Source organism: Pseudorca crassidens, chromosome 2, assembly GCF_039906515.1.
Source record: "Pseudorca crassidens isolate mPseCra1 chromosome 2, mPseCra1.hap1, whole genome shotgun sequence".
Taxonomy (NCBI): Eukaryota; Metazoa; Chordata; class Mammalia; order Artiodactyla; family Delphinidae; genus Pseudorca; species Pseudorca crassidens.
Genome location: NC_090297.1, coordinates 167,553,800 through 167,567,395, shown reverse-complemented (window position 1 = coordinate 167,567,395; position 13,596 = coordinate 167,553,800). Strand labels below are relative to the sequence as shown.

The window sequence follows — 13,596 nt, the reverse complement described above, 5'->3', positions numbered from 1 at the left end:
TTTTCTAAACGAGATGTACCTTAAAAAGGTAGGAGGTAGCAATATAATCAAAAGTTCTAACTCTACAGTTTAAAAGGGAATCCCCTGGTGGTCCAGTGGTTAGAACTCCGTGCTTCCACTGCAGGGGGCTCGGGTTTGATCCCTGTTCGGGGAACTAAGATATCGCAAGCCATGTGGCATGGCCAATTAAAACAAGAAAAAGAAAAGTAAAATCAATAGTAGTTTAGTTATCTTTAGGATTTCCCTCTTTAAATTGTAATTAATGAAAAAAAATTAAACTAGAACAGTAAAATGGCATTTTTCTACCAGGGCTATTGATTTCTTATCCACATACAACCGGCCCTTTTCCCTCTTATTTTTTTTTTCCATTTTTTAACCAGTTTTTATTTAGAAATGTTTCATATTATACAAAAAAATTTTTAAGTATAGTTGATTTACAATGTTGTGTTAGTTTCAGGTGTATAGCAAAGTGATTCAGCTATATATATATATATGTTTTTCTTTTGCAGATTCTTTTCCATTATACATTATTATAAGATATTGAATATAGTGCCCTGTGCTATACAGGAGGACCTTGTTATTTATCTATTTTATATATAGGAGTGTGTATATATTTATCCCAAACTCCTAATTTATCCCTCCCCCTTTTTTTTAAAAATGTATTTATTAAAGCAAAAAGATGGTTTGAACCATTTTGAGAAGGGTGCTGTTTAAGCGAACAACAGTAGATACCAAATCTAACACCTAATTTTTCCCAATTTTAGGAAGCAATTTTCACCACTTTATCAACTATAGTTGGCGGCTTGCTCTGTCTTTACAATTCCTCATTTACTCAAATCCCTGGTGGGCTGACATCACTAACAACACTAAGCCTCTGATTACTGCACCAATATTTAAAGACAACTCAACTGAGAATTCGGGGCATCAGAAACAAAGAAGGCTGCTTGTATTACACTGACTTTAGTACCTTCTCAGTTAATCTAAATAATTTAGAAGAAAGTGAGTTGAGACTAATTTTAGCTTACACTGAAACTTAGAAATGTACTGCTTAATCTTTCTAAGGCTATGTTACCATCCCAATTTGTAGATATGTTGAAAAATCAAGATCCGTGATGAAACACTTACCTCTAAAGCATAGAAGAAGCCCGTAAATGGATTGGACCCTACAGTGATATACTGAGACATAGCGGGTGGGCTGTTTTTAATTGCTGCATTATATCCACCTATATTGGAGGCAGTCTTCATTTGATCAAAAGGGGACAGAGTCATAATACCTAATGATAAAACAGCAATAACAACACATGATTTTAATGAACTGAAATGACACTGTCATTTTAGGTTATCAGATTTTTATTTCCACTCCATTCTAAGATGCTAACTGCTGAGTTTCATTTAACAGACAAAAGTCATTTTCAAAAGCTACAAGATCAATATCATAAAACATAAAGATATTAAAGTTGCCACCCATAATTACTCTAAGCTATAAAATACTACAAAATTTAAATATTAATTTTTAAACATACAAATTCAAATGGTACACATATATAGAGTCCACCAATATCTCTAGGTATTAGTTCACTTCTTCAAGGTAACAACTGAAACAGTTTCTTATGCTGCTTTCCAGAAATGTTGTACGCACATAAATGACAGCACACCAAATAAACTGATGTGTGCCTTGTTTTTTTTAATTTAATAAAATATCAAGGAGACATGCCTCATTCTTGGCAATCACTCAGAGTATTCCACTGTGTGGCCATGCCATAACTGATCTGACCTTCTGATGGACATGTATGTTGTTTCCCACTTTTTGCCACTACAAATAATGCTGCAACATATATCCTTGATAGATCTGTGCATATCTATATATAAGTTCATTTGTATGGCAAATCCTCATAAACAGAAGTGCAGGCTCAAAGGGGATCTACCTTTTAAAAAAAATTTTATTAAGTACTGTGACATTGCATGCTGTAGAGTGCTGCCGATGTACACCCCGACCAAAAAGGTAGGAGAGCATCTGTATGCCCATATCCTTCCCAACACAGTGAAAATAAACCCTTTCAAACATCTACTGATACCCTGTAGTCCAGAAATCCCCAGGCTTTTACAATGCAGAGGTACTGGTCATTTCCCCAAGGCTCTAAGAACAGAAGTAGACAGACTGAATATTGACGCCCACATGCTGTGTGGGGCAGCAGAGAAGCCAGCGTCATTTAAACGCACCAGGTGGCAGGGAGAGAAGTAGGGGGGCAGTGACCTTAGAGATCTAGAAAGTAAAGATCCTGCTAGATTCCAACACATGTGGCCTTGGGCAGCGTCTTCCAACTCGGGCACTCTTGGTACATGAAGATACCCGGTTGACAGCTTCCGAACACAAACACACTGCAAAATGGAACATGAATTATTCTAATTTTCATATGTGTGTACTGCCTCGACTTTGAATGCAAATGGTCCAAAAAATGTTGGTAAAGGAAATGCTTTTAGGGAGTTCATAAGCAAACAACTTACTGGATTTAGGGATTCAAGTCATCAAATAATCCTTACAAAAGCTGAACTGTTCTGAAAGATTACAATGCCTGTCTCATATTTATGAATGAATTCATGATTCAACATACAGAATGTCTTTACTGCATGATTAAAATTGGCATAAGTTCTGCCTTATTCTACCAGCACAACATCAAAGCCTGAATGGTGTCACATAGAAACTGAAATTTAAGTTTCAATACTCTCTCTTCATATTCCCGCACACTATAGGTGTGAGTATAAACGGCTACAAGCTATCCAGCAAAATGGATCCAAAATTTTAAGTGGATTTATTCTCACCCATTCTAAAGAGATGGTTGACCAGTTCTTTCCATCCTTGCCACGAATGATCTCTTCCTTCCCACAATTTAAGTCACCCACTTTTTGTTTTCATTATATAGGAAATTCAATAACACTTTGTCATTTCTTATAACTACAGAACTTTCAAGTTATCAGCCAGGTATACCGCAATATCATTTTGAAACATAATAAGTACAATTGACAATCTTTATTAATAATGTCAAATGCAATTTTTAAAAATTTTTATTAGACTACAGTTGATTTATAATGTTGTGTCAGTTTCTGCTGTACAGCAAGGTGAATCAGTTATACATATACATATATCCACTCTTTTTCAGATTCTTTTCCCATACAGGTCATTACAGAGTATGGAATAGAGTTCCCTGTGCTATACAGTAGGTCCTGATTAGTTATCGATTTTATACATGGTTGTGTGTATATGTCAGTCCCAATCTCCCCATTTATCCCTCCCCCTCCTCCCCACCACGCTCCGGTAACCACAAGTTTGTTTTTCACAACTGTGACTTTTTTTTTGTAAATAAGTTCATTTGTACCATTTTTTGAGATTCTACATATAAGCGATATCATATATTTGTCTTTGTCTGACTTACTTCACCCAGTAGGGTCATCCACTTTCAATGCCATCCCTTGCATCCTGTCATTATCAACTATATATTTTTTGAAACTTTGATTTTAAGCGTACCACCTTTTGACCACCACCTCTTAGCTTTCCATCTTAACTACTCTAGTAATCCCCTGTAATAATTCTGCATTTCATTAAGAGTTTCAGTACATTACTCCTACCATTTTCACACTATTTATCCAGTAACTCATGTGATCACTTCGCTTCTTACCTGGTTCTGATTTGTGTTCCATCACAATCACTCTCTTGCACGACTCCCCTGTCCCCCTCTTCCTCCACATACTCACCTGGCTCAATCTCACCCTTGGTTGACCTAAACTTTCTGCATTCTCTGCTGTCTGCACCGAAAGAGCTGATCATTGTCAGAGAAAAACAATACACCTGAGTTTTAGCATAAGGACCACAAACAAATGGGCATACAACAGCAGCCCAAAATCCTACTGTCTTTCTCTGCCCCACTACCCTCCCATGCCCAAATCTCTTGAAATCTATTCATTGAAGAAACCAGGCTGTTGGACACTAATTTCCTACAGTCTAGATTTTGCTGACTGCATCCCTGTGGTATTATTTAACATTCTGTCCCGCTCTCTACATTGTGGCAAATTGGTGGGCTCTAGAGGACTGTTGTCTTTTGATTCACCAATTTTAGCACCATTTTTCATTGATTTAAGGTAAATGAAGACGTAGCATATATACAGCCCCTCTTTTTCCCCCCATATTCTTCCAATATAACCATATCTCAATTTTTAAATTAAATTCACACTCTCTGTTCTCATTATAAAGAACTCACTGCTGAGACAAGCTGCCTACTGTAATTACACTGCCTTAGATGTGAATTTTTCTTTTCTGGATTTATTACTACCTTGTTATTTAGGGTTTTCCCTGAACAACTGAGGCCTTCCACACTTTCAAACATCTTACAGTTCTTCTTAATATAAATTTCCACAAAGTCAAACTCACTGGATAATTTTCTAGGTCTATTATACTGGCTAAAGAAGGCCTCTTTGACAAAATGATATTTGAACAGACACCTGAACGAAGTGAGGGAGAGAGCCATGTGACTAGCTGGGTAAAACCTTCCAAGCAGAAAGGGCAACAATTACAAAGACTGCAAAGTGGGAGAATGCTTGTTGTATTTGAGGGTCAGTAAGGAGATCAGCGTGGTGGAACAGGGCAGTGAGGAGGGGAGAGTTCTACAGGAGGTGAAGTCAAAAGGTACCATAAACCAGACAATGTCGGGCCTTGGATGCCACCGTAAGGCCGTTGGGTTTTATCAGGAATAAGATGGGAAGCCACTATAAGGTTGTGAGCAGAGAAGTGACAAAAATATGACTTATATTTCAAAATTAGCTGCTAATTGGCGAACGGATTTTAGAGATCAGAGAAAGGAAGCAGGAAGACCAGTTAGGATTTCTTTCTCCTCGATAGTTCAGGCAAAAGACAAGGGTGGCATGGACTGCTGTGCTGCCAACGATGGAGATGAGACTCGGTCAGATTCAGGATCTACTGTGGGGGTAGGAGAGACAAAGGTGGACTGGATGAGGAGTGTGACAAAAGGAGAACAGTCAAGGACGACTCAAAAGCTTTTGGTGGTGGCGAAAGCAGACGAAGATGACAGAGAAGAGCAAAGGAGGACCAAGTGTGAGGAGAGGAAATTAAGAATTCTGTTTGGGATCTGTTAAGTTTGGATACCCAGGGGGAAATGTTCAGTAGTTGGAAAATGAGTAAGGAGTTTAGTGAAGAGGTCAGGACTGGAGTCAAAATGGAGATGCTGTGAGTTGATTTCCCGTTCTTATGTTGCTGAGTTTTGAAAGTAGGGGGTGGAAATATTTATTCTTAAATGCACCCCCATCTGGCTTTCATCCTCACCATTCCACTTAAACTTCTCAGATCAGAGTCAATGAAGAGCTAGCTCTATGTTGTCAAATCCAATGGACCTTCTCCTTTCTTGAATTCTACGACGCGTTCCACAGTTAACCATTCCCTCCCAAATTTATATGGATAATCGGGACCTCTCTCCTGACCTTATGACTCGTATATCCAACTGTCTACTTGGCATCGCCATTTCAATGTCTGATTGTGCCAGAAGTTAATCTGTAAAAAACACAACTGTCCACTTGTCCACTCAAACCTCTGCCTTCTACGCACATTTCAGCCATAGCCTGACCATCCACTCAGCTGCTCAAACTCAAAAGCTAAGAAGTCTGTGACCCTTTTCCTTCTCTCGTTTCTAACACCCATCCCTTAGCAAGTGCAAATACATCTCCAACCTGGCTACTTCTCTCTAGCACCACTGCTTCCTCCCTAGACAAAGTCCTCATTCTCTCTTATTGTAACAAACTCCTTGCTGGTCTTCTCTTTATTCTGTAAGCCTCTCTCTAAAGAGCAGTCAGAGGGATATTTTTAAATATCTCCTACTTAGACTCCATCAATGACGTCCACTGCATTTAGAATAAAACCCGAACTTCTCACCCCTATGAGATCTGACCCCAGTCTACATCTCCAACCTTACCTGGTCCCATTTCCCCCTCACTGTACAATCAAGTCACATCAACCTCCCTTCTGTTTCTTTAAGCCTCCAGTCTTCCATCTCTCCCCACCCCGGGCCTCTATCTCGGCTTCTTCCCATCCTGCATGTCTCAGGAGAGGCCTGTGCTCACCAGTCTACCCAGAGTCCCCTCTTCCTTTACTTCTGTCATAACCCTCTGCTTATTTTCTTCATGATGCTTACTAACATTTCGTTATTACCCTATTTATTCATTCGGTTTAATTGTTTATTTTTTGTCTCCCCATCACCAGGACGTAAGCTTCATCAGGGCAGGGGTACTGTCTGCCTTGTATTTCTAGCACCAATATTAGTGCCTGGGGATGTAACAGGTATTCATTCATTTCTTTGTTGAATGAATTAGTCAGACCTCTACATAAAGATGTACAGAGAATAAAGCTCATGGCACCTTTTCTTTCTTCATTTTGTAGGCTGGGAGATAAATGAATAGAATAATATTTTCTATCCAATCATTTCTCCTAGCCTGTCTCAATGTTCCAAAGTTTAATTAACAGAACAAGGAAGTCACCCTGAACTGAACTCAACACTTTGGAATTTCGCACATTTTTATGTTAGCAAAAAGTAAAGACAAACGAATGTCTACCAACAAGGTGCTTATTACAGATTATAGGCAGACCTCGGAAATACTGCAGGTTCAATTCCAGACCACTGAAATAAAGGAAATATCACAGCAAAGTGAGTCAATGAATATTCTGGTTTCCCAGTGCAAGTAAAAATTATGGTTACACTATATTGTAGTCTGTTAAGTGTGCAACAGTATGATGTCTAAAAAAACAACATACTGGGCTTCCCTGGTGGCGCAGTGGTTGAGAGTCCGCCTGCCGATGCAGGGGACACGGGTTCGTGCCCCGATCCGGGAGGATCCCACATGCCGCGGAGCGGCTGGGCCTGTAAGCCATGGCCGCTGAGCCTGCGCGTCAACGGGAGAGGCCACAACAGTGAGAGGCCCGCATACCGCAAAAAAACAAAACATACTTACCTTAATTTAAAAATACTTTATTGCTAAAAATTGCTAACCATCATCTGAGCCTTCAGCGACTCATGATCTTTTTGCTGGTAGAGGGGTTGAAATATTTCAAGAATTACCAAAATATGACACAGAGACACGAAGTGAGCAAATCCTTTTGGAAAAACGGCACCAACAGACCTGCTCAACACAGGGTTTGTAAAAAAGCAGTACCTGTGACACGCAATAAAGCAAAGCAAAATAAAACAAGGTCTACCTGTATTCTGTACCAGAAATGCAACAATACACAAAGATAATCTGCGTGTCAGGTATCTTCTGTTCCCCCCCTCTGGATTCACACTCCTTCCTTCTCTCCCTGCTGGCCCCAGGAGCCAGTATGTGCATATTATTAGCCCAGACTTCAAGTTGGGTTCAGACAATGGGAAGTCTCACCAGGACATCAAAGACAGAAAGGAGAACGAAGACAGGATACCTATTTCCTTGCGACCACTGGCCAAAAGCCATCCTGCTCTTGAGGCGCTGATTCTACTCATTATCTCCAATGAGCAGAATTTAGGCCTAGGAGTGGTTAACAGCTGCACTGCTAATCAGCCCGCAAGACGCTGTACTATCCTTTGTGGTTCTCCTATACAACATCTGTATAAGTAGTTTCTCTGCAAATAAAACCTCTTTCAATTATCCTATTTCAAGGATGCCATCTGTCTTCTACTAGGACTCTGAGAAAATGTATATTTAGCAAAACTGTGGTGAAAGCCTCTTTGTAATATGTTGATTGGAAAAGGGCTACAATGTAGTTGTCATGATAGAATCCTTTTATGAAGACATATCTCTGCATAACCATACACATATTACACTTGCACTTACACACGTCTGTAAGGATGTTTACCACAAAGCCAATGGTGAGTATCTCTAGACGGTAGGATTTAGAGGGATTTTTTTTCCCTTTTTTCTTTATATTTTTATGTACTATGTGAAAATTTTAACAAGCATATACTATACTATTAAACAGAAAAAAATAGATATGTATTTTAAAATAGCATTTCCTTCTTCTCCACACCCATTTCTACTCTTAATTTAGATGCCCATTACTTCTCACCAAGATTATTATAGCTTCCTTACTGCACCTAGTTTCTAGTCTTGACCCCTACATTGCAACCTCTAAACTTCCACCGAAGTGATTTTTCCAACAGGCTAAGTGATAACACCATTCTCTTGTTCAGAATTCTTCAGTGACTCTCAACGTGGTGAGGAGAAAGATATTAAGTTCCTCCGCATAGTACACTAGTCCTTCAGAATCTGACTCCTAGTTACAGACTGGCCTCGCTTGGGCCAGTCTTCATTGTCTTTCCCTGCACACAAGGCACTTCCACCCCAGGCCTAGTACCTGTTGGCTAGAGTGCCTCACCCACGCTTGTTCTCTTGGTCAAGTCCTACTCATTCTTTCCATCTCAGATTGAAGTCAACCTCCTGTTCCCTGATTCCCTTGGTGCTGGGGGCTTCTCCTCTGCTCCCACTACAGCCGGTCCACTTGTCTACTATGACAACCATCATGCTGTGGCACCGTATTGTTTTCACATGTTTCTCCCAACTAGCCTCATGCTTCCTGACAGCAGAGACCCACGTCTTTCCACCTCCACATTCCCGATACCTAAGACAGTATGCCTTCAAATACTAGCTGCAAGAAAAAATCTGCTCTTCTCTATATTTTGCTGGTCTACAAGTTACATGTGTAGAAGACTGATCTATCTGGTAATTATATGAATTAAACACATCTGCATAAAAACAAGTCAAATAGTGGGTGACTTAAAACTGTACAGTACTGCTGCTGAGGGCATAACTGCTAAAACTGCTACCATTTCTTAAAGACATTAAACCTCCGATAATCTCTACGTCTGAACTACCTTCCAGATGTCTCACTAAAGACAATGCATATTCTTTTCACATGAGAATAAATCTACATTTCCAATAAATGAGACAGTTCAATCAAAAAGTATAAGAAGTAAATTCCAAAAGAACTGGAACTAGTCAGGCTTACCAATACTAGCATGATCGATAATTGTGTCAATATCTTGTAGACCCCACTTCTTATAAGCTAACGGTGGTGGCTGTATGTTCTCATTGCCTGATGCTGCAGCTGTCAAAGATAAAAATTAGACAATCCAAACTTAAATATAATGGAGAAAATGAAGTTTTACCAAAAAATCATCAAGAATAACTTGGTTTATTATTCTAAAATTTCAACTAAAAATAATGAGGCAAAGTCATGTAAACTATGCGTACAGTGAGATTTATTCACACCAATACAAGGCACATAAAATGCAAACATTAAAAGACTAAGTTGGCTGTCATAAGAGATTTTGGAACACTCAAGGAATCAGAGAAGACTATTAAACATTCTAGACTACCACTAAAAATCAAGGTGAATTCAAACTGCAGTAGAAGCCAAGTAACTAATTTCTCCCCCTTGAGTAAGACAGTGGATAAAATCCTGGAAACAGCAACCAGTGCCTTAGTGAAACCTGATGGTATGCCCAGCAAAGGACACATCATAGAAGGGTCTTGAATGCAAGTAACTGAGGCCAGGCTTACCAGAAAGATATGCTAACAGTGATAGCACTGCCAGAAAAATGAATGCAATGCTGATCACTGACCTCAGCATTTCCACCTAGGGAGTGAATAATGAAAAGAAAAGCAACAGTTCCAGCTCTTGTCACAGGTTCATGCCCAAGGCCCCAGTCATCAGTACATTCTCATGCTACATATTAGAAAACGGCTGGATTCTGGTTGTTTATTCTGGAAGTAGAAGTACTCTGATAAAAGAAAAATGTAATCCTCCTAGCACTCCAGATTTGAGACTAAGGCCAAGAAGAGAGTTTTCCTATATTGTGAAATAAAAGTCACAACAGTCTGCAGCTAAGTAATCAGAATTATTTTTAGAGCAACTTAAAATAAATAAGAAGGCACAAAGTGGCTTACTTACTTACCTCCTAGGAGATAAAATGGCTTTATGGACTCATACATAACAAAATAAACGGAAATTCAAAAATAGTAAAAATGAAACGGCTGACGATACCAATTAAAACACAATTGTCTACTTCTCGTTTATTTTATGGACAGAATTTTTATCTACAGAAAATGGCCAGTCTCTTTGGGCACATACATTAACGGTAACTATTATGTCTCCAAGATAACAAAGATATTGAAACTTATGGTGGGCTAAATTTAAATAATTTAAAAGATTATGAAAATAGGTATAAAAATTCAAACAAATTTTGACTTTACAGAAAAGCATGTACTATTAAAGAGCAATATAACCAAGAATGTTACAATCTGCTAAAAGGACAGTGAAAATTTTTCTATTGCAATGTAAGATGCTGCATTCTTTCCTTAGAAGAAATTATTTCTTTTGTGTCTTATAGTTTAGTTCTGGATTTATGAACAATCTTTATGAATCAGATAACACATCTTAATTAAACTCTTCTTTCAGGGAGCTGTCTAAATCATTTAAGAGTTAAACTTTGTTTGCTCTTTTTAGGACCATTAGGCTCCTTTATCCAAACCCAGTGGGGAAAGTCAGCACCAACACTGGTATTTTCATTGCTTTTAAGGCTTTTTGTTCCCATGACTTTACCATCTCTAAAACTGGAATCTTAAAATCAATGGTGTGACTCTCACTGGCAGCATTTTTACTTCTTAGTGAAACAGAAAATAATAGTGCACCTTATAATCAATGGCATCTTGAATCTGATGAAAACCAATATCCTCTTCTAAAGACATAATAGCATCAGAGTGTAAACTAGGGGTAGTAAAGATTAAGAATTCTTGATTATTTGTGCACTTTTCATGCCAAAGTCTGGAAATGATGTAGCTGCCTATGTAGATTATATTTAGGTCTCTAACTTTTCTCTGTTCAGAAGTGTTTCAAGTTGCGGAAAGCAGCTGTTAACTTCCTGTCGGGTCCTGCCTCCTGTGAGGAAAATGCCCCCTGCAAACTTTATGCTATCTTTACCCTCAGTGAGAATGGAAACAACGTAGAATCACAAGATTTTAGTATGCTGGCCCAAATAGCTGCCCATCTAGTGAGAAATCTGGTTTCTCAGCTAGATGCAACTAAATTCTCCACCTCAGTGTTGAATCTCTCTCTTAACTGGCCAAGACATATTGCTGAATCAGTAAATAAAGCCTGCAGTTCAACTGACAACATGTAAAGAGAGTTGATGTTCTAGTCCTGGCCTTTATCTTACTAAGCAATCTACCCAACAATGCACTCCCATTTCTACAGTAACCGGTTTTTTTTTTTCCTTTAAATCTAGTTCAGAAGGCCTTTTTAATTTAGAAGACATATTTAATTCTCTAAGTAGATTAAGTTAAATAAGACAAACATCAACAGAGGTTAGCTATTTCTTGGCCAAAATTACCTTTGGCCACCTGATTTCGACAAGCACGAAGAGACTGAAAAAGGCTAAATCCGTCAATAGTCACGATGGCAGCTGGATATAAGATACTCAACTCTTCATTCTATTAAAGGAATAAGAAAGAAGAAAATAATAAATTTTCATTATTGCCAAATAAGCATATCTATTTTTCTATTATAGCTGAATGTCATTATTAATGTCAAATTTTAAAATACTATAACTAAACAACTGTCAAACACCCAACACACAAAACAATATCAGGCAGAGGAACAGTAAAAATAGACAATTTCAGAATGCCTTTTGGCCAAGGACTTAACGTTCTTCTCAAATATGAGCCTTTGTACATGGTGAATAACGTTTTCAGGATAGATGGTGGGAGTAACCAAAAAAATGTACAATGTTTCATAAAAATGAGATAGAGTCACTGTATGGATTAAAAACAACACATAAAAGTAAAAAGAAGAGAAAAAGGAAACTCACCTGAAATCCCTGACATACATCAGTATATAGTGTCACATATAATCGCACACTTTTGTATGAGACTATACCATATAACATGTTTTTGGTATTCTAAAACTATTCTATAACATGTTTTTCATTACTCAATAATACGTCCATTATATTCTTCCATTTTAATAAGCGAGCAAATCATTTTTTGTTGTGGAGGTGCTGTATTTCATTGTATGAACCAAAATTCAGTTAACCAGTTCTTACTGATGGACATTTAGTTTGGCCTCCTGCTTCTGCCTTTGCGCTCCACCACCCATGCTCCACAGACAGCATGATCTTCCTGAGACTCGGCCGATGGAACCACTCTCCTGATTAAATCTCTCCAATGGCTCCCTTCTGCACTTAGAATAAACCTGAACTCTAACCATGCTACAAGATGCGGCCCGTCTCTAACCTCATCTCACATCTCTGCCCTGGCTCCTTGAACACGAAGGCCATTATCACCTCAGTACTTTCCGCGTGCCTGGACCTTCACCTCCCAGGTCTTTGCCTGCCTAATTCTTCTGCTCGTTCAGGTCTCGGCTCAAATGTAGTTGCTCTGAGAGGCCACTCCTGAGCCTCTGTCTCGAACATCATCTCCATTCCCTCATCTCAGTACGCTCTCATCCACATGATTACTTCCCTCACGGCACCTATCAGAGGCTGGAATCGTCTTGGAATCCCTAGTTATTCATCGTTGGTTTCCCTCCACCATCCCCAAACTGCAGGCCCCACGAAAGCAGAAACTTTGCATGTCTGGTTCACCAATGGATTCTCAGTGGTTAGAACTGGGCTGGGCACATAATAGGCAGTAAATAAATATTTGTGAATGAATTAAATATTTTCATTATTATAAACATCACTGCAATAAACATTCTTCTGTATATATCTTTTCACATCACTTTGGTGTAAATTCCTTCAAGGGGGTCTTTTGGGTGTTCACGATTTTCATCTGTGTTATTAAACTGTCTCAACAAAGTACCTATCAATTTTTACTTCTATCAACAATACAGGACAGTGTCTGTTTTTCCATATTGTCACCAACTTTTGTTAATCTTCGCCAATCTGAAAGGCGAAAAATTATCCAAATGTAGTTGCTTATAGTCCTTAGATTATTAATAAGGTTCAAATTTTTATCATATGCTTTAGACCAATTATATTTCTTCTTTTGAGAATTGCCTTGCCCCTTTTTCTACTGGACTGTTGGGGTGTTTCCATTTTTAAAAGACATTTGTGGGCCACAAGGGGTGGGAAGCAGGGGACGAGAGAGCTGGAGTATGGGCTCACATAACAAGTTCACAAAGCTACGCTTACACAGTCCACTGAGCGTAGCAGCGGGGAGAGAGCCCCCAACTCGGAGGAACTAATCACCACCTCGTCAGTTATCTCCAAAACGAGACCGCCTTCCTGAAGAAGACACTCATACAAACACCAGTGGTCCAACAGCAGCAGAAATTATGCTAAATGACTGAGATCTTTATGCAGAAACCGCGGAAGAAGCTTCTTTGACATTCCAGAAAAACATTTGGAATCTTCTCCTGCAATGATCAGCCATCACACCTACTACACTCACTGCCCCCAGAACTGAATTACAGGAAATCTGCTCCTGTGATCTTTAATATATCTAGGAGTATACTGAAGAAGCAGCAAATAGATATTTTTGATATATAAACTGATGTATTAGATCCAGAGATAC

The 13,596-nt window shown here is 38.8% G+C and overlaps 1 protein-coding gene and 1 non-coding gene across 2 annotated transcripts in view; both read right to left on the bottom strand.

Moving 5' to 3' along the window:
- RAB3GAP2 (RAB3 GTPase activating non-catalytic protein subunit 2) overlaps positions 1-13,596 on the bottom strand; it is a 90,167-nt gene that overhangs the window by 38,942 nt on the left and 37,629 nt on the right. Inside the window, exons 8-10 of the mRNA XM_067729718.1 lie at positions 11,415-11,514; positions 9,032-9,130; positions 1,126-1,274 (exon numbers count right to left, since the gene is read on the bottom strand). Of these exons, the coding sequence (XP_067585819.1) occupies positions 1,126-1,274; positions 9,032-9,130; positions 11,415-11,514 (348 nt within the window). The remainder of the gene's footprint in view (positions 1-1,125; positions 1,275-9,031; positions 9,131-11,414; positions 11,515-13,596) is intronic.
- On the bottom strand, positions 6,432-6,563 carry LOC137220345 (small nucleolar RNA SNORA36 family). The gene has a single exon (XR_010941647.1). It is a non-coding gene; the product is annotated as a small nucleolar RNA SNORA36 family (small nucleolar RNA).